Raw genomic sequence first — 22277 nt, forward strand, 5'->3', positions numbered from 1 at the left:
ATAGTACAGTAAGAATCAGCTGTATTTCCAAGCAAAATAGACAGTAGATATCAAAATGTTCTTTTTTCATGTATAAATTCCCCCCACTCTAATTGCTAATTTACTTCATTAACAAACTTGGGAGGATGGGTGTCTCAAGAAACAAATGAGAACAGGAAAGATTTAACTGTTACATGCTAAATGTTAGCAGTCAATAAGACAAAAGAGGGGGAAAAACCTTTAGACTGAGGGACAGGAGGTAGAGCGAAACTTGCTGGCTAAACAGTGCTCTCTAAGCGGTTTACAGAGTCAGCATATTGCCCCCAACAATCTGGGTCCTCATTTTACCCACCTCAAAAGGATGGAAGGCTGAGTCAACCTTGAGAGCCGGTGAGATTTGAAATGCTAAACTGCTGGCAGCCAGCAGAAGTAGCCTACAGTACTACATTCTAATCACTGTGCCACCACAGCACCAAATCTCATTGATCAGATATTCATTGGATAATAGTTACAACCTATAACAATTTACAGGATACTGTTTGGTTGTAAAATGTTTGAACTCAGTGTTAACATTTATCTTCTTTGCGGGAAATTATCTAATATTTGATAAGTTCATACATTACTTTTTCCTTAAGTATCTAGGAAAATTGGGCTTCACCTCTTCCAAGCATCCAGAAAGAATATGACATATGATGTGTTATGAAGTTCAACATTGGATATTTTTTAGAATTTCAAAGACCAAAACTTTCTTAGACTTTTCTCTGTCTAGCAAAGATTTGTGACAGGAGATGAATCCCACAGTGGGTTTTCTATTATAATACTGCACACCCAGAATAGATGATAAGAACTTATATAAATATGGAAATTGGTCATATCTGGTATAATCGTCTTCTTAGACTTATTAATACCAAGAACTAGTACAAAATTCTTGGCTATATATTAACATAGAGATCCATTAGTCTACCATTCGTTCCTTGGCAAGGTTTTTAAAGTAACTTTTTACCAGTACAAAGTTTGTGTTTCTGGGAGTACTTAAAACTTAGTGCATGTTTGCAATCTGTGTAGTCCAAACTTCTCACACAATGAGAATTCTCTCACAATTATCCTTGATAGGTTCTCCATGGAGGTGCTTTTATACAACTGTAACACAATTTTACATTGAAATCAGTACACTACACTTCACCAAGGAGACTGCACTAAGTTAGTTGAGCCAGAAAATGCAGCTTTAAACTTCGAATTTCTGCATGATCAATCTCAATGCCTTTCTTAATAGAATATCTGGTATTCCATATTTTGTTCCATCGAACTTTCAGTTCAAGTTCAAATGATTTGATTTCTGAAGTTAACATTTTGCTTAGCTAGCAGCTGCAAAGCTTTCTGTATGCAATTTGGCAAAGTAACCCACACAGAAAAAGAAAGCAAACCCTATTTTTTTGAGATGCTTCCCATATGAAATCTATAATGATATTTTTGTAAGAGTTGTTTATACTTTGAAACTTGGGGCTTGAATCACAACTAATCAAACCAAGCTAAAATAAATATAACACACCCATACCCTTTGTTTTTCAGGGAGATATAATATGCTATTTAGAAATCTAATGATTTACTGGCTTCTTAGAAACTGGCCCACTATAGTTGGAAGAATGTGCCATGATTACAATCCTGTACATATATTTACTTTTCAATAATTATGTTTTAAACACTGCCAAATTTAAGCAAGCATACCAACAATAAACATTAAACTGATCAAATATATTTTTTCATCATCGTATATCTGGATCAATGCACTCTAGGGCTATAACCCAAATTAATTAATTATTAATTGCAAACAATGGATTGGAACAAGAGATTCTGTTCTACTATCAGATATATCCTCAATCCAAGATTATACTCAAATGAAGAGTTCTATCCTATTGTGTTACAGCAGATTTTCCATGGACATAGAGAATTACAAAGGGTGGGATAGGAGACAAAAGGAATATCAAAAGGAAGCTTTTTATCCAGTGTGCTGTCCCAACAGTATATAGTTAATTCAAAAATTAGAAGCTGTCTCCTTTAAGCAACTATCTCAAGGGAAATGCAACTACCTTGTGGGAAATGTAGTCTCATAACATGTGACCACATCTGTGCTCCCTGATTGGGCAGTGGGGTATTTTGCCCGGGAAATTGTTTTATTACTGTGCACTCACTGAATCCCTGTCAGCACTATCAGAAGCAGCTTTGCACCAGTGGCATGGGTTAGAGGAATTAATGTCTTTTTACACTACGTGAAGGGAAAGATCAGGGAAAGTCAGAAGAACCTCATTACTGAACTGTAAGTTTTGTTATTAAGGATTCCTGATAATAAACTTGATCTGAAAAATATTCCCAAGCATGGAGTTAACTGGCTGCCCGAGCAGAACCTCATTGCCCGGGGAAGAACAGTAAAAAGACATTAAAACTCCTTTAACCTCCTTTGTCTTCCTCTCTGAACTCCGAAGTAAAAGACAGTAGAAATCCTTCAACCTCCTCAGAGTGAAAAGGCTTTGAAGTTATTCCCCTCAAGTAAAAACAGAACAAAAAAAAAAAAACACCTCCGTTTGCATTTGACTGAGAAAAGCTGCCAGGATTTCCCGCCCTTTTTTGGAGCAAAGAGAAACAACCCGTCTCAGCAAAAGGCCGATTATCTCTCCTGAGGTGAAGGACTTTGTTGCAATTGAGAGACTGTGTTAAAGGGAAATCAGGATTTGCATGATAAAGCAACCCCCCTTTTCATTCCCAAAGCTAACAAAAAAAGAAGTTCTTTGTGTAGTAAATGCCTCATGGAAAAATCTCCATGCAAACGAAATTTGAGTAAGGAAGAAGCCAGCAGCCCAGCCTGCAGAAAGCCAAAAGAGACATAAGGCAGAGGCAGACCGGCTGAATGAACTAAAAGAGAGTGCATGTTATGTTCTTGCTGATTTGTTATTGTTTGTGAAGTGGGAAAAGGTGCAAGCCCTTAGGAGGTATCAAGCCAGCCAGGTCCAAGAGGGGTTCCGAGTTCGGGTGCTCTCCCTTAGGAATCCCAACATTGGAGAGGCAGCTGAGCCAAAAACCTCAATAGGAAACAGCCATTGCCACCAATCGAAACAATAGACACAACAAACGCCATTTAGTGGCCACTCTAGAACTGCAGTCCAGTACCTTAAGCCAACACTAGCAACACACTCTAGTGGCTGGCAGGGGAACTGCACCTGCATGTCCAAAGCTTCTCAACGCACTCTAGTGGTTGGCAGGCGAACTGCGCCTGCATCTCCAAAGCTTCTCAACGCACTCTAGTGGCTGGCAGGTGAACTGTGCCTGCATCTCCAAAGCTTCTCAACGCACTCTAGTAGCTGGCAGGTGAACTGCGCCTGCATCTTCAAAGCTTCTCAACGCACTTTAATGGCTGGCAGGTGAACTGCGCCTGCATTTCCAAACTTAGCAGTTAAACTTAGCAATAGCAATAGCAGTTAAACTTATATACCGCTTCATAGGGCTTTCAGCCCTCTCTAAGCGGTTTACAGAGTCAGCATATTGCCCCCAACAACAATCCGGGTCCTCATTTTACCCACCTTGGAAGGATGGAAGGCTGAGTCAACCCTGAGCCGGTGAGATTTGAACAGCCGAACTGCAGAACTGCAATCAGCTGAAGTAGCCTGCAGTACTGCATTTAACCACTGCGCCACTTCTCAACGCACTCTAGTGGCTGGCAGGTGAACTGCGCCTGCATCTCCAAAGCTTCTCAACGCACTCTAGTGGCTGGCAGGTGAACTGCGCCTGCATCTCCAAAGCTTCTCAACGCACTCTAGTAGCTGGCAGGTGAACTGCGCCTGCATCTTCAAAGCTTCTCAACGCACTCTAGTGGCTGGCAGGTGAACTGCGCCTGCATTTCCAAACTTAGCAATTAAACTTAGCAATAGCAATAGCAGTTAAACTTATATACCGCTTCATAGGGCTTTCAGCCCTCTCTAAGCGGTTTACAGAGTCAGCATATTGCCCCCAACAACAATCCGGGTCCTCATTTTACCCACCTCGGAAGGATGGAAGGCTGAGTCAACCCTGAGCCGGTGAGATTTGAACAGCCGAACTGCAGAACTGCAATCAGCTGAAGTAGCCTGCAGTACTGCATTTAACCACTGCGCCACTTCTCAACGCACTCTAGTGGCTGGCAGGTGAACTGCGCCTGCATCTCCAAAGCTTCTCAACGCACTCTAGTGGCTGGCAGGTGAACTGCACCTGCATCTCCAAAGCTTCTCAACGCACTCTAGTGGCTGACAGGTGAACTGCGCCTGCATCTCCAAAGCTTCTCAACACACTCTAGTGGCTGGCAGGTGAACTGTGCCTGCATCTCCAAAGCTTCTCAATGCACTCTAGTGACTGGCAGGTGAACCTTTTTAACTATGGCAGGAGGGTCAGACATGGCTGAACCCACCATAGACTCAGAATTGGTCATCCAAACTCAGAATCAAATGTCCAAGTATCAGAAAAGGCAGAAACACGTCAAATAGACTATGACCTAAGACAGCACATTACGCAGATTACGCGGCCATACCTCTTGGAGGAATGGGACAGGGTTTATCGAAAGCAGGAAAGTAGCTGGAAGCAGTTGCAGCATCTCTGTGACAAACTCGAAGACGATTTACCCCCAAAACGCCTCCATTCTTTAAGTAGAGATATGGACGAAATCTACCAACTATGGAGAATTTATGGAATCTGCCTCACTGGTATCCAATCACAACTAAATGATGATGAAGCACTCCAGAAGAAAATGCTGCACATTCATATGTTAAACAAAGAGCGTAAAAAACAGTTCCGATGCAGCAAAGACCTTATACAATCCAATCTGAAGAGGGAGACAGCCCCAGATGAGAAGTCTGAGTCTAAAGCATCTCGACAGTCATATGTGGCTCACTCTCATGCTTCCAGGAAAGCGTCCGTATCCTACCCCAAGGACACATCAGAAACAAATGCCAGGTCTGAAGTGTCTCATCGTTCTCGAGCACCAACTCAGGGGTCACTTGCAGCCCCCTCTCACGCTTCTAAGAGGACATCCTCATCTAGTCCAAAAGTTACACAGGGAGAAAAGACCGCAACAGTGAGGTCTCATCGTTCACATACAACATCCCAACAGTCACACGCAGTTTCCTCCGACGCCTCCAGAAAGGCCTCATCTTCCCGATCAAAGGCAGGTAGCAGCGTCTCACAGCAATCTTCCCATCACAGCCAAAGGTCACGGATATCTACAGCTGGAGAAGCACTAATAGAAGCCGAGATGGCAGAGATGGATCTAGAGACAGCAAAGGAGGAGCAGCTGCTGAAGGAAAGGTTGGCAACCGTGGAAGCAGGAAAGGCAGCTGCAGAAGCCAAATCTCAGGCAGAGAGAGCAGCAGCAGAAGCCAAAGCTCAGGCAGAGAAGGCAGCAGCAGAAGCAGAGAGTGCCAAAGTTAAGGCTCAACTGGAATACCTTCAGTGCAAGCAGGAAGCGAAAGAAAAACTAATACGGGCCAAAGTTCTACAGATGAAGGCTAACTGTTCCTCCCTCGACTGCAGTCCTAGGAAGCTGGAAAAAGATAACCAGCACAAGCATGTGATGACCCAAGTCCACCACAACAGGAACAACAGCTCCCACTGCCACCGTTACTAGAATGGGACAACCCACCAGATGATCGCAGTCAGATTGTGACACCAGAGGTAGCAAGCATCCCACCTCACCTGAAGTACATGAGTAACCACTCTCCTGTTCTAGATCCCAAAGCCGAAATCCTGCTCTTGCCAGGAACAGACTCCTCCAACGCTTTCACCCCTCAACAAGTGGTCAAAGGTCCAAAGGACTCCCCATCCGCCCTCGAGACAGAACTTGGAAGGGGCATCTTTGGGATGGTGTATGTCGATCGACCTCAGGTCCCAATCCAGACAAACGTCTTCACAACTTCCACTCTCAGTAATGGAAGAACATCCCACTTGAAACCATGCCAAGAACATTTCACGACCTCATCGATTGAGCCAGTTTTGGGAGCAACAGTGTTCCAGACCAGCAAAGAAGACAATGGCTTGGCCTTGTCAATAGAGAACAAAGAATTTCTGAGGTTCATGGTCAAGGAATTCCTACAGGAGGCCACCAAGATTTGGATGGCTCCAACACCTCTTTGCATACCAAGGCAACAGTTGGCAAAAAAGATGGTCCAGAACAGAAACGCAGAACTTGCTCCACCTTTCAAAATTGATGAAGAATGCTGGCACCCACCATCCTTTAGAAAGTGCCAGCCACAAGAGACAGACCAGATTCGAGCACTTTTTGATACCAGCGTGCAATCCCAAGGTCTCTCTCTGTATAAAGTGCCCTTCAAGAGTCCCAACCTCACCAACAGTCGACTCAGCATGCTCATTCAGCCCAGAAAGGAAGCTGACAACATCCAGCAGATGTTCAACTTATTCCATGTCAGAGAGAACCATCAAAGTTATTTATGTTTCATGTGGTCCAGCAATGAACAGCACAACCAACAGAAGCAAGAACGGCCAATATGGCGAGAATCCCTGAGTTGTCTCCAAGGCGTTCCTATCCAGCGCAAGTACGTTCCCACCTTGCCTATCGCCACAACGAAGGCGGTAACAGCTGTAGTATACATCAAGATCTGCAGTGGGGAGAACAACGTTCACATCGTCTACGGTGGGGAGAACAACGTCCACATCAGTTTCATCATGGGAAGGATGAAACTAGCACCACAACTACCCGTTAACCAGTCCCAAGAATCAACTTGCTTCAAACAACTCTCCAGACAGAAGCCTCTCATGTTGGGCTTAGCAGTAATCATCTTCACCACCCTCGTGGTAGAGGGTACAGCCATCATCAACTCTCAAGCCTTGGTTCCAGAGTTTTTGGATCCTGAGATACCAACTGCCCTTACCCCAGCCACCTTACTGACCCAGAAGATAGGTGACTGGCCAGAACCAGCAGGGAACTTCATTCCCAAATACATGTATTGGAACTTGTGGCCTAAGGGACTTGTGTGCACGGGAACTCATGGCCTATGGGACTTGTGCAACAAGCCCCACCCTGTAATGATGAATTAGTTCGTCAGATGGAGGCTCAGGTCGCAAAGCAGATTTCCACCAAAAAACTCTACATCAGACCAATCAGCAACCCAGAACTGTTGCCACGAAAGACTGAACTAGAAGTTTGAACCTCAAACTTTGCATACTTTGTGTTTACATGATTGTTTGCACTGTTTTGATGCTATGCCTTGTGTATCTCAGTTAGTTAGGCAGTCAGTTTGCATTTTTATACCATGCCTTTGTTTATTTTTAGTTAAAGGCTAGTTGATAGTGGAATTTATAATTCCAGGTGGGGAGTGTGCTGTCCCAACAGTATATAGTTAATTCAAAAATTAGAAGCTGTCTCCTTTAAGCAACTATCTCAAGGGAAATGCAACTACCTTGTGGGAAATGTAGTCTCATAACATGTGACCACATCTGTGCTCCCTGATTGGGCAGTGGCGTATTTTGCCCGGGACATTGTTTTATTACTGTGCACTCACTGAATCCCTGTCAGAACTATCAGAAGCAGCTTTGCACCAGTGGCATGGGTTAGAGGAATTAATGTCTTTTTACACTACGTGAAGGGAAAGATCAGGGAAAGTCAGAATAGCAATAGCAGTAGACTTATATACCGCTTCATAGGCCTATCAGGCCTCTCTAAGCGGTTTACAGAGAGTCAGCATATTGCCCCCAACAATCTGGGTCCTCATTTTACCCACCTCGGAAGGATGGAAGGCTGAGTCAACCCTGAGCCGGTGAGATTTGAACCGCTGACCTGCTGATCTAGCAGTAGCCTGCAGTGCTGCTCTTTAACCACTGCGCCACCTTGGCTCATTACTGAACTGTAAGTTTTGTTATTAAGGATTCCTGATAATAAACTTGATCTGAAAAATATTCCCAAGCGTGGAGTTAACTGGCTGCCCGAGCAGAACCTCATTGCCCGGAGCAGAACATCCAGAGAAGATTTCTACCGAATTCAATCCAATATTTCTATAGCAAGAAGTACACTTTGTTTTTAAACTACATATGAGCTATGGTATACATCATCTTAGCATAGCTTTCATTCAGAGAATACAAGACAAGTCTTGTCATTCAGTTTAATAAGCACTCATATTAAAAGATAATTGCTGACCAATCTATTTTTCTGGTAAACTAAAGATTTTAATCAACAGATATAGCCAGTTAATTGCCAAGACTGTGATATTAAGCACATTCCTTTAGAAAATGGGATTTGCATTGCCAAGTATTCTTTAACACCCTTGTAGAAGATGCAGGCTATGTTGGATTATTGTTGGGTTTTTTTTAAATTTCCATTGAATTATTTCCTTTTCATTGAACAGATTTCTTCAGAAGCAAATTGAAATAAATCCACAGCAACTGGGAAAAAATGAATGAGACCTCAGAACTACAAGCTTATCAACCATTATTTTAAAGGCACAACAACAGATACAGAATCAATAAGAACATAATACAGTACTGGATAGTTATTTTTCCTTAAAAGAAAGAAAGGTTGCCACATTTCTTCCTAGCATTTGTTTGCAAAATAAATATCAAGAACAGAGAAAATGACTTCAGCTAAAAGTTCTATGTACTAGAAGCTAAATAGTTTCTGATAATTTCCCCCCTCAAATTTCAAGGACTTATTGTTTTTTATATAAAAAATATATATTCCACAGATACCTTCTTTATTGCATAAACATATCTCTAGTTGATATTCCTTTAAAACCACACCATATCTTTTATTTAGGAATACAAATTTGTCTATAAATGCATAAAATAACTTTAATGGCAAGTTATGAAAGATGCAAAAATTCATGCAGTACCCACTGGTATGGAGTAAATAGTAATTTTGTAGAGGGATAGTTCTATGAAACAGCAGTGGAATATAAATATAAATAATGGAACTCCAATTCCTAGAATGTATTAAGGCTAACCTAAAACAAAAATAAATTAGAAATTCCACTGAGTCACATAAGGAGTGTTGAAAACCTTTTTATGAAAGTTATTCTGCAGAGGCAGATGAAATGGCTTTAATTGTGTGTGCGCAACAATACAATGGCACTCACGTCTCCTCGCTGTATGCACATACTCTTGATTGTGCAATGGCTTTACATCTGTGGTGCATTATTTGAACCAGGGTCTGTCTTACTGAGTATAAGAAGAAAAATCATCTGTGAATCTACCATCAAGAGATGCCGCATTTTCTTACACTCACATACAAAACATGATACTACAGATCATTAGAAACCTAGGCTGCTTTTTCCCAATAGTGAACATTGGCTTATCCTGCTTTTCTAAAGCTACCTTACATTTTATGAGATTGTCAAATGTTAAGAATTTTCTATGCATTCTGATGCGAGAGACAGTGGTAGAAAATAAAACTTCAAAACCAGAGCAAAAAAAATAAATTAATTTAAAAAGGAAAAACAAATAAATGAACATAGCCCTCCCCCCAAAAAATCTGAAGAGCTCAGCAGCTGTAGACAGCATAGAATGAGTATTTGTTCTTACAGTCATTGACCATTGCTGCAACTGTCATTCAAGTAATTTATAGGTGCATTAATGTTTGGCTTTTCAGCAAAAAAGATCTGTTATGGTTGGGAAAATCCCAGGGAATTTGCAGTTCAATCTTGAGGGTCCCAGAAACTACAAAAAAGAAGCTTGGATAGAAGAGTTTCCTTCCCTGTTCTTCATAAATTCATAATGCACCCTAGAATAGATCCAGCTCTTCTCTGCAAATCAATATTACAAAGGAAAAATTAATAATGGGAAGCGAAGCAAGAAGCCTCATTGATTTTTCTCACTTGTTTGCTTCTGATATTTTTTAAAGACAATTTGAAATGCAGAAAGGAGTATTATTTCCAAACTGGCATTTTATAATGCAGTGGTTTAAGAGTAAGGCTATGATATCTGGGCTAGATAAACTCTAGAAATTACTATATGGTAGCTACAACATTTTTAAAAACCCTCTAATTCTTTTAAACCATTTAGTGATTGTCTAGGTTTTTACAGCTGAGTGATAGTTGCCCTAGAACAGGGGTGTCAAACTCAATTTCATTGAGGGCCACATCAGGGCTGTGGTTGATCTCAGAAGGCTGGGTGGCCGTGGCCAACTTGGTGGCCATGGTGGACTGGATGGGTGTGGCCAGTTCAACGTCGCCACCACTGTGGTGGTGTGGGCAGGGCTGGGGGGATGCATTGTCTCCAGCAAAGGAAGACAAAACTAGAGCGAGCACCAAACCCATGTTCATCAGAGAAGACTCACATATGACAGCACGGGTTCCCAGAACCCTGGGCAGCAGAGCAAGCACCGAGCCTGACCCTTGCACTCCCAGGGCACCAGGATCCCACAGCCCAGAGGTGGTGCCCAGATGCACTTACCTCCTCCTCAAGGCTGCTCTGCTGTGCTCACTCTCCTTGGCCAGGTTGTTCATGGTGGATGTGGTAAGGCAAATAGTATTGTCAGAGGGAGGACCACTCCCTCTCCCTGCGAGAAGACCCACTTTGTAACCAAAGCATTCTCAATGATAGGATAGGAGACCACCAGGAGAGGAAAAAGCAAGGGGATGGTGAAAGGGCAGCAGAGCTTGTAATGGCCAAGGGCTAAGGCAGGACTTCCCTCAGACCCTCTCTCCCTCTCATAATCTCCTTCCTTTCTTCCTTTTTTCCCTTCTTCCCTTCCTTCCCTCCTTCTCATTCCCATCTCCTTCCTTCCTTCATTCCTCCCTCCTTCCTTCCCTCTCTTCCTCCTTCTCATTCCCAACTTCCTTCCTTCCCTGCCTTCCTCATCATTCCCATATTCCGTCCTTCCTTCTTCTTCCCTCCCTCCCTTTTTCCTTCCCCGCCTCCCTCCTTCTCATTCCCTCCTTTTCATTCCCATCTCCTTCCTTCCTCCACACTCAGAAAGGGACAAAGGGAGATGGAGAGATTGGCAGCTCTGCTGGGGGCCTTGCTGCTGGTGGCCATGGCTTTCCCACACATGGGTGGTCCTGGTAAAAGGGAAGTGCTCGTGTGCTGTGAGGCTGGGCTGGCAAGCAGGCCATGGAGGCGCTGGTGGCAGGTGTGGCACTGATTTACAACTTGGTGGGCTGAAATGCAGTCAGGGTTAGATCTGCAGAGTTGCCCCTGCCGCTTGGCCTCACCCCTTGCATGAGTACAGAAGGCAGCCAGGGTGAAAGGTAAGCACTCAGAATGCAGTCAGGCTGCAGAACAAGACAGTCACCAGGAACATCAGGCCTCACATGCTCGCTGGCATGCACCTATGGAGTGGGAGCAGCCCCTCGCTGGCTCCAGGGCAGTCTGCAGATCTAAGGCTGACCACATTCCAGCCCGGATGGCCATCACCAAGTTGTAGATCAATGCCTGACTGGCCTGGGCTGGGCCAAGGCACCACGGGCTGGGCCTTTGCTGTTTCCAGGGCGACTCCGTGGGCCAGAGCTAACCACATCATGGGCCAGATCTAGGCCTTGTGCCTTGTATTTAACAATCTTGTCCTAGAATTTCACCCACTACAGTTTTTAAATACAAGATAAATACATCTTAAGAGCAAAGACACAGGGAATAATTGTTCTGGATGCAGAGCAATGCAAACACAGCTAGAAGTTATATAAATGAAGCAGTCACTCTGTCATCTCATTTACCTGACCTCTAACACAATGCCAGGATATTGGTGTAATTATATGCATCTCTCTTCTTCTTCATCACCTCTTCCTATCAGAGAGCACAGAATTTGCAGCCAGCAACAACCCCCCATTTCAGTACAATATTATGAAAACAATAGTAGTAAAGACGCTATATTTATACTTTTCCCCCATATGAATGTTTCCTATAGAACAAAAATACACAGGTCATTCTTAAAATATACCTTTCCAGAACCAGGCTTATTTTCTTTCTAATAAGCACTGACAAGTATTTTAAATGTATGGATTTTGGTTAGATTTTTTTTTCAAAAGGAGAACACAAACACACACAGACGCACACACACACAAAACACAGGACAGGCATCGAAGCCGGGGTAGCGTGATAGTATACTTTGCCACAGAAACAAGTTCAGCCACAAAACAGGTTGACTGTGCCTTCCCACAAGATAAAACTTTATTGTGTAGTTTCAGGAGAACAGGACTGCTAGTATTCACAGCTTACGATGCTGAGCACATCCTATTTCACACAACATTGCTCCAACCACTCAATGACAACCTTCTGGATTGACCTTATTTAACTCAAACAGAGAAAGGATTTTTTTCCCAACCTGTCTTCCTTTATTATCTCTATCTTTGATAATACTTTGATTCAGCGGACTTCTAAAAACATTGTTTTCTGTGAGGAATCCAACCTTTAAGCTGCTTTTTTTTAAAAAAAAAAAAATCTTTCAATTTTTTTTAGACCTTCCTCAGGAGGAGGGGGAGAAGAAGAGACCTCTTGCTTTCTTGTTGAAGAGAAGCTATCTAAAGAGCTGCAAGACCTCACTGCACCCGTTCAGTGAAATTCTCTGGGAAAACTCCCCGGCATTGGTCAAATGCTTTGTTCTGAAGCCAATCAGTTTCTTTCACACCCATCAGCCATCCTTCATCCTGGCAAGAGACAGGAGAAAAAGAGAAAAATGTTGGTACAACAAACACCAGGCATTATTTGTCTCTAAGTTCACTGAAACTGAATTTTAAATCAAGTGATAAAGGTTATGTATTGGGGATAAAATTATGATCATTAATCACAGCACTTGTGAATAACCCTTGAGTTCCTTCTCATCCTTCTAGGATGCTTGCAAGCAGGAAGTGCAGTATAGACATACTCTTTTCTCACAGTTGTTCCTACTACTGGGATTTGGAGGCAATACGGAGTCTTCAAGATGAAAATCACTATCAAGTAAAGGTAAAGGTTCCCCTCACATATATGTGCTAGTCATTCCTGACTCTAGGGGGCAGTGCTCATCTCCGTTTCAAAGCCAGAGAGTCAGCGCTAGTCTGAAGACATCTGCATGGTCATGTGGCCAGCATGACTAAATGCCAAAGGAGAATGGAACGCTGTTACCTTCCCACCAAGGTGGTCCCTATTTTTCTACTTGCATTTTTACATGCTTTCGAACTGCTAGGTTGGCAAAAGCTGGGACAAGTAATGGGAGTTCACTCCGTTACGCGGCACTAGGGATTTGAACCACCGAATTGTCAATCTTTCTGATTGACAAGCTCAGCGTCTTAGCCACTGAGTCACCACATCCCCAGTAAAATCACCATATCTCATGGCAATGAGTTCTACAAGTTAATTATGCCTTGTATGGAACAATGGTTTCTTTAGTCTGCTCTAAATCCCTTTCCATTAGTTTGATTCCTGATCCTGGTGTTTTGAAAACTGTGGGGGAAATTTCCTTTCCTTCTCCCATGCCATGTATGATTTTATATGTATTTATCTTTCCCTGAAGTTGCTTTTTTTCCCCAAGCAAAGTCGTCCTATATACAGGTGAAACTCAAAAAATTAGAATATCATGCAAAAGTTCATTTATTTCAGTAATGCAACTTAAAAGGTGAAACTAATATATGAGATAGACTCATTACATGCAAAGCAAGATAGTTCACCCATGATTTGCCACAATTGTGAAGATTATGGCTTACAGCTCATGAAAACCCCAAATCCACAATCTCAGAAAATTAGAATATTACATGCAATCAATAAAACAAGGATTGTACATAGAACAATATCGGACCTCTGAAAAGTATAAGCATGCATATGTATTCAGTACTTGGTTTGGGCCCCTTTTGCAGCAATTACTGCCTCAATGCGGCATGGCATGAAAGCTATCATCCTGTGGCACTGCTGAGATGTTATGGAAGACCAGGATACTTCAAGCCTTCAGCTCTTCTGCATTGTTCAATCTCATGTCTCTCATCTTTCTCTTGGCAATGCCCCATAGATTCTCTATGGGGTTCAAGTCAGGCGAGTTTGCGGGCCAATCAAGCACAGTAATCCCTCGGTCATTGAACCAGGTTTTGGTGCTTTTGGCAGTGTGGGGAGGTGCCAAGTACTGCTGGAAAATGAAGTCAGCATTCCCATAAAGCTCGTCTGCGGAAGGAAGCATGAAGTACTCCAAAATCTCCTGGTAGAAGGCTGTGTTGACCCTGGACTTAATGAAGCACAGTGGACCAACACCAGCAGATGACATGGCTCCCAAAATCAACACAGACTGTGGAAACTTCACACTGGACTTCAAGCATCTTGCAGTGTGTGCCTCTCCATTCTTCCTCCATACTCTGGATCCTTGATTTCCAAATGAGATGCAAAAGTTGCTCTCATTAGAAAAGAAGACTTTGGACCACTGAGCAACAGACCAGGTCTGTTTTTCTTTAGCCCAAGTAAGACGCTTCTGACGTTGTTTGTTGTTCAGGAGCGGCTTGAAAAGAGGAATACGACATTTGAAGCCCGTGTCCTGGATGTGTGTGGTGTGTGGTGTATGTGTGGTGGCTCTTGATGCACTGACTCCAGTCTCAGTCCACTCCTTGTGAAAGTCCCCAACATTTTGAATGGCCTTTTCCTGACAATCCTCTCCAGGCTGTGGTCATCCCTGCTGCTTGTGCACCTTTTTCTTCCACACTTTTCCCTTCCACATAACTTTCCATTAGTGTGCTTTGATACAGCACTTTGGGAACAACCAACTTCTTTTGCAATTACCTTTTGAGGCTTTCCCTCCTTATGGAGGGTGTCAATGATGGTTTTCTGCACAACTGTCAGGTCAGCAGTCTTTCCCATGATTGTGATTCCTACTGAACCAAACTGAAAGACCATTTAAAGGCTCAGGAACCCTTTTCAGGAGTTATGGCTTAATTAGCTGATTAGAGTGGGATACTTTGAGCCTAGAATATTGCACCTTTTCACAATATTCTAATTTTCTGAGATTGTGGATTTGGGGTTTTCATGAGCTGTAAGCCATAATCATCACAATTATGACAAATCACGGCTTTAACTATCTTGCTTTGCATGTAATGAGTCTTATCTCATATATTAGTTTCACCTTTTAAGTTGCATTGCTGAAATAAATGAACTTTTGCATCATATTCTAATTTTTCAAGTTTCACCTATATATAGGTTCTGACCTGCCAGTCATTGTGGATTTGCCCTTATATGGGAGCTCAATCTCAGAGCCAACCAGCAGCTTAAGTACATTGAGAATGGATCCAGCAACAAACTGGAAAAACAGTGGAAACCTTTTCTATGCATCAGTTCATCAATGAACGAAAGGGAAGGCTGAAGCAGGTTGATGACCAACTGGCCAGCTGCAGGACTGCTTCCTTCCATCTAGCCATAGAGTTCTGTGCTGCCAAGAACATTTATCCTTTGGTTTCTAGAGAGAAAACAATCTTCCACAGCAGCCAATTCTCCCCCACTTGGCTCTAGTGGGAGTATTGACCTCATCAAAGTATTTCCTGATATTTCTACCATCAAAACCCACTGCCTCTCTCCAAAGTGTTCCTGACTTTGCCTCCATAGTTTCTGGAGAATACTGCAACTCATAACTGCTGGAAGGAAGGGGGCAGCAATGCTGTCCAGCAAGCATTTGGGTAAAGTAGAGTTCAAAGCACAGAAGACCTACCTCTAATAAAAGAATATCGTCAACTAATGGTCAAAATTAAATTGGTGCTATATATGGGTCAACAGAATTTGTGAGGGGGGGGGTGGTCTTAGGTTTCTTGTGACAATGCAATGATTCCAAACTGATGACACATTTAACCCCGCTTTCCAGCTCAGCCTGATTTTCTCCTATAGAATGCAAGCAAACAGAAGTGACCCTATGTGCACAGTTACTCAGAGAACTGGAGAAAAGGTTCCAAATCTAGAGGAAGCTTTCTACAGAAGAGGCATCCTTTGTTTATGTTTGATGCAATGCTAATGTTCCCAAGGAGGAAAAAACATGCAAACAAAATGTACAAGTGGCTAAGAAACATTTCTATTTTCAACTTACTCTCTTTACAAAAATGAATGAATGCAATAAAGAACTATAAGAACACAGTGCCATCTACTGGCATTCAAAAAGAGCATGAACAAGGCAGACAAAAAAAATGATAGCCACCATCACAATTTTTAGACATTTGTAGGGCAAACAGGGGAATAAAAAGCAAATATGAAATCAAAAAAAGCAGAGAGTACAATAGTGGGTTCAATTCACTTTTTAAAAGGTAAATTAAATTACCTTGAATTTAAGTTAAGAAGTCCTTTTCTTAATAATTAGAAAATATGTTGCTGGTTGCAAGGGCAATACTCCACTGTAGTATTCTGATTGCCTTCTGATCTAATTAGGTAAACCTAATATTACAGAGTAATAGTTATAGACAGTATAATTTAAAAAGTAACACTAAACAAGGATAACCTCCTTAGTTGGATATTGGATTGGATTAGGAAATTCAATAATCAATATTCATCTCCTTATACTTTACATCTCTATTTAAATCACATCCTTCTCATGCAATATTTGCTTCCACATAAGAAATCATCATTTTAAAAAAATAACCTACTATTTGAAGAAAAGGAGATTTATTCATTATCTTGTCTATCAAGAGAGTAAACTGAAAGGTTTGACTTGCTGAAGGTCACATAGCATGCTTCATTGCAGAAAGCAGATTTGATCTGAAATCTTGAAACTGGACCATTGCAGGATTTACCAACCTTATTAGTTATGAGACACACCTATTGCATTAATACCATACCTGCTCATCTGGGTTTTCAAATGGAGTCACCAAGACCACATCTCCAGCCTTCAACTGCAATTCATCATTGTCAGTAGCTGCGTAATCATGCATGGCTTGTACCTGCATAAGAATAATGGTCCTACAGTAAGGATTAAGGATCTTGTTTCATATCTATACATATCTAGTGCAGCTGGACCAGTGATGGGTTTCAAAAAATTTTAGAACCTCTTCTGTAGGTGTGGCCCGTTTTGTGGGAGTGGCTTGCCAGCCATGTGACTGGGTGGAAGTGGCTTGCTGGCCATGTGACCGGGTGAGAGTGGCTTGCCAGTCGTGTGACTGGGTGAGCGTGGCCAACTTGTAAAATGTGGTGAAACTCACTTAACAATGCTCTTGCTTAGCAACCAAAATGTTGGCTCAGAAACTCTGGCATTTGAAACATGCAAGTCTTAAAGCTGTCAAGTTACAAGACGCTTGCTCCCCTAACCCTTTAGAAAAAAAACCCAGGGGTGTTCAAACTTGACAGCTTTAAGACTTGTGGACTTCAACTCCCAGAATTCCTCCTCTCGCTCTTCATCTTGATGATGTGCGGATGGGCGAGGGGAGGGAGCTGGAATCGGTCCTAAATGGCACTGTAGATTTGTGGAACCTCTTCTATAGAAGAGGTTAGAACTGGCAGGAACCCACCCCTGAGCTGGACCCTTACATACTAACTATACTGCAGTCTACCTGCTGTTACATTTCTCCTTAATCTGTTCAGTATTCAGGAAACCTCTATGATACTTGATGGTTGCACTTTTAGGAAAATGAATTGGTGCTGTTCTGCAGATTATGTTTTTATAGTTTCAATGCTTCTCTTATTTTGTGCAGTTATTTTGGGATAGAAGTAAGTAAATAAGATACCCACAGTCTTAGTAAGAGTCTTAGTAACCTACCCAAAGTCGCTTGACAGTGAGGCGGCATATATATTTAAATATATACACATATAGACATACAGACTATTTTGGGTAGAATCTGTTACTGAATTTCTCCGGAAATCTGGACCATACCCACTCTGATGGTCTTCAGGAAAGCCGTAAAAACATGGCTGTTCCAGCAGGCCTGGGGCTGTTGACCTCACTATTGAGGTCCGGCCCCGACTAGAATGAATTTGATGGATGATTGTTGTTTTAAATTGTATTGTTTTTATGTTTTTTTATATTTTGTTTGTAAGCCGCCCGGAGTCCTTTGGGATTGGGCGGCATATAAAAGTTTTAAATAAATAAATAAATAAATTCTAAAATCTAATGCTTGTTTAGATAGATAGATAGATAGACAGACAGACAGACAGACAGACAGACAGACAGACAGACAGATAGGATAAATTAAAATAAATATAAATAAATATTAGATTTTAGAAACTCAGTAAGATTCTATCCAAACTAGTCTACTCTATTTACTTTATTTCTTCTTTCAACAGACAATAATTTATCAGCATTACATGTGACACTGTTGAGTTTCCTGTATCCAAACTAAACTCATTTAAAATTGTGCACTGAGTTCTCATAAAGGGCTGAGTCAAATTTCCATTTTACAGCTCCAGTTATTCAAAGCACATAGAATGGAATGGCTGCATGTATAGGATGAATATTCAGGTGCATCTTCACCATAAAAAAAAACTTACCTTGAAGAGAAATCCTGGTGGCATGTCAGACCTCTCAGAGATGGCTCTATTCTCATCGGTCCCATTAACTGTGGCAGAATCCACAACTACAGTTGGCAGAGAACTCTGAAGGAAATAAAACAGGATTAAAGGCACCAAAGTTAGGCCCAATTGAGAAAAGAACATAGAGCAAACACTCCCTGTAGCCGTTTCTTAACATGGATCCTTTATTCAAATATTCATTAGGTGTCTCCGTATTTTGTGGAAGTTAGGATTTAGATATGGTGGGTGGCTGAGGTAAAGAGAATGACTTATGAAAAGATGGCCTATTGTACTCAATTTTCTCCCTTTTCTAAAAAAATATCTAAAATCAGTTTTGGTGTTTACCACAGATATATCTAATTTCTGTGTCCTCGGAATCATTCTCATTCCCAGCAGTAACTGCTGTTTCTGATTTTGTAAGGGTATCAAATTGTAACTAGACATGCTGAACAAATGAAAGTTAGCCTCAGCAATGAAAAGGGGTTTTGTTTTTGTTTTTAAACGTAGGTCCAGATGTTGGGCACACATAAAAGTTCTAAGATGATTAACTGGGACTGAAGCAGATGTATTCTTCCTAATTCAGATGAATTGCAAATGCTGCAGGAATACGTATGTTTAGCTGTTTGCATCAGAGAGACACCCATCTACAGATGAATAATGGGCTTTGTTCTATGGTCCAAGTCAACAAATTAGGGATTCGACCCACACCTCAAAAAAGATAAACATTTTATCTTCAATGGGTTCACACAACTGCTCATATTAAATGTGAAAAACGGATAGGGGAGAATGAGACCCCTCCTCCCTCTCCCTTGCCTGCTGTCTTACTGAGGCAGATCCTGAATCAGTTTCGGGTTTAGTAGCTGCTTCTGCTCCAGCTGTTCCTCCTTTGCCAGCTCCATCAGCCTCAGCAGGAGTGGCTTCTGTAGACTGCAACATAAAAGCAGTTAAAACTCCTGGATCTCAAAGTGTCTAACCCAGTGATGGCGAACCTATGACACGCGTGTCAGTGCTGACACGCGTAGCCATTTGGGGTGACACGCACAGGATTTCATGCAATTCATCCTCGGCTCCTGCACGGCCGCCGAGGATGAAAGAATCTGTGCTGGAGGAACGGGGGGGCGGGACATGTGATCTCCCCCGCCCACACTCACTTACTGTATCGCTGCCGCCCCTTTCTGACCACAGGGGCTGCTGGTAAGGCGTGCGTGCCGTGCGCACACACGTCATCAGCGCGGCGAGGGAGGACCCGCAGGAGAGGAGCGCGGGAACAGTGATTAGAACAGTGCGCACCTCTCTCCAGTCAGGCCGGCACAGAGAGTCTACTCCTGTACTGGGACTGTCGGTTACGACCGCACCACAGCAGGGAACAGCGGAGTGCCAACGGGAACTGTGAGCGCCATTAGCAGTCCTCGCGTCACTAGGAATATTCATAGCAGGGGCGGGCTGGAGCGGCATGTTGATGAGGACGTGGAGCTGGAAGCAGCCGACTCCACAGCCCTGGTTCACGGCACCCCAAACAAGTTCAATAATATCAAGGGCAACATACGAAATCGACTGATGAACAAAGAAGTTACTAAGCAGGTATGTTAAATAATTTGTTTTTGGTTTATTAAATACAATTATATATTGCAATTATACATTTTTGTAGTGTAAACTATAAATTGCGCAAAATTATGTTTTTGTCGAAGTGACACACAACACGAGTTATGCTCGATTTTTTGCCGATTTTTGACACACCACGCCAAAAAGGTTGCCCATCACTGGTCTAACCAATCCCACACCTTTGCAGAAAATTGCCATGACCTGCTCTGTTTTTAGGGCTGGTCTGAACTATCAGTTTCAGATGGTCAAAACTGAACTGGGTTGATCTTCTAGATGTTCATGCTTCAAGTTGTTTGGGATCAATAGATTCCCAATTTATGTACTGTATTGGCAAGCCGATGTTGCATCACCTTCATGAGAAGTAAATAGTTTTAGGCTAGAATGTTAGCTTTTTGTTACATTCTTACAGTTGCCTTGTCTAGGTCAAGCTCCTCTGTCCTCTGATATTTCTATAATACATGAGGTTTAAGGGAATCTTTTCAGTTCCTGCTGTACTGTTTCTCTTCTTGTAAAAAAACAGAAGCATGGCTTGACTGTATGAAAGCTAAGCAATTAAGATTGCTTCAACATTACTCGAAGGAAGAAAAGTTGTACACCTTCCCATCTAAAAATATTCTTGGAAATCAACTTTACACCTTTCCACAACTAGGCTTCACTTCAGCATATAAATCAAGAGCATGTCCACGATTTTCTGATTTCTATATAACTGCAAAATGTCAGGTTCCCTCCCCCCCATCATCATTGTATCTGGTCAACATAACTCCGCATTGGCAACAGGAAGGGCATCTGGCCAGTAAACACTCAGTTCCATTCAATTGCCCAGACTCCATCCGAGAAGGGATTATGGCGTCATTAAAAGAAGAATAACTATCATTATTTCTATTCATGTGAAACCTACCGTATCTTTTCTAGTTCTCTTAAATAAAATATTTAAATGTGGCTGACAAAGAGACTGGAGAACTAAAAAGGAATTGTGATTAATTCTAAATTGGAAATAAGCTTTCTTTCAACAACAGAACCTGCTCCTTTCTAAAAGCAGCTGTTAAGCAAATCATCAGGATCACTATGCAAATCCAGCTTCCCCAATGGGTTTGGTTTTTTTTTGCTGGAAATCACATGAACACAGGATGCTGCAACTGGTCATAAACGTGAGCCAGCTGTCCAAGCACCCCAAACTGTGATCAAGTGACTGTGTGGGTGGTGTGATGTTTGTGAGTGCGAGTACAAGTCATCAGTCACTTTGTCCAAGATTGCCGTAAATTTGAACCATCATTAAATGACATGTCGTAAATCAAGGACTACATGTACCCAACAAATCTGTTCTCAACTGTAATTTTGAAACCAACATCATGAGAAGTTCATTATTAATATATTGAAAAACTTGAATATTTCTAAAAAGAAATATAATTTCTGAAATCAGAACCCTGGGATATTCTATAATATATAATTTAGTATAGATTACCTTACTATAGCAAATTTAGTACTAAGCTTACAAGGTATAACACCAGGTTTTGTTATAGCCATGGGGGGTGGGATTCTAAAATCCCAAATTAAAGAAATTATTATCACCCAACTATAGATTTTGGATTTTCTTTTTTTAGTATATAGTAAATGAAATGAATGCCTATGCAAATGTAAAATAAAAAGTGTCCCTCAAGCCTGAGTTGAGTTTTTGGTGAATTTGGGGGACAGGTTTTGGTAACTATTTTCATAAACAAATTAGCATTTGCTTAAACTATCCTGAGGTGTCTGAAGAAGAGTGGTATATAAATCTTGTTACAATTTATATTTGTAATCAATAAGAATTTTTATGGGCACACTTGGCATTTTTCCAATGATCTGGGAATAACTTTAAAAATTCAAAAGGCAGGTTATAAATGGACATCCATCCTTAAGATGGTTATGAACCATTACAAGATGTTCCAAATCAAATTACTGTGGAACTTTAATTTCAGTAGATCCCGCCCTATTGATTTAATAGGAATTAAATTCTAATTTCGTTGGAAATGAAGTGTGCTAAGTAAAGAAGGCTGAAGAAAACCAGCAAGCTAGTACCTCCTGGTATGGAGCACAGCAATCAAGAAGGACATTTCTGAACATTTGTCAGTTTAACCTTTTTTTATATAGCTGTCTGATAATCTGGGTGGCTGATTGGCCAATCTACTCAAATGCACTATTGCTAAAATTATCAGCAGGAAGCGAATCCATAAATTGCACCTGCTGAAGGGATTAAGTTTTCAAGCAGATATATAAAATTTAAGGAAAAATAGAGAAACAGAAATTGGACAGTAGAAGAGAAAGTAACGGGT

The 22277-nt window shown here is 41.7% G+C and overlaps 1 protein-coding gene across 13 annotated transcripts in view; it reads right to left on the minus strand.

Annotated features, from left to right (window-relative positions):
• Window positions 1-12075: 12075 nt before the first annotated feature.
• Window positions 12076-22277, minus strand: part of BIN1 (bridging integrator 1) — a 133095-nt gene continuing 122893 nt past the window's right edge. For 8 of the 13 annotated variants that reach the window (XM_087712237.1, XM_087712223.1, XM_087712228.1 and 5 more), the window contains 4 exons: window positions 19180-19293; window positions 18346-18450; window positions 16704-16805; window positions 12076-12584 (listed from right to left, as the gene is read on the minus strand). In XM_087712237.1, coding sequence (XP_087568363.1) covers window positions 12477-12584; window positions 16704-16805; window positions 18346-18450; window positions 19180-19293 — 429 coding nt within the window. In that variant the 3' untranslated portion in view covers window positions 12076-12476. The remainder of the gene's footprint in view (window positions 12585-16703; window positions 16806-18345; window positions 18451-19179; window positions 19294-22277) is intronic. The other 5 variants (XM_087712300.1, XM_087712241.1, XM_087712284.1 and 2 more) reach the window with 1 other exon arrangement.

Source organism: Thamnophis sirtalis, unplaced genomic scaffold, assembly GCF_051295495.1.
Source record: "Thamnophis sirtalis isolate CommonGarterSnake01/CBP01778 unplaced genomic scaffold, rThaSir2_p1.2 scaffold_1, whole genome shotgun sequence".
Lineage (NCBI taxonomy): Eukaryota > Metazoa > Chordata > Lepidosauria > Squamata > Natricidae > Thamnophis > Thamnophis sirtalis.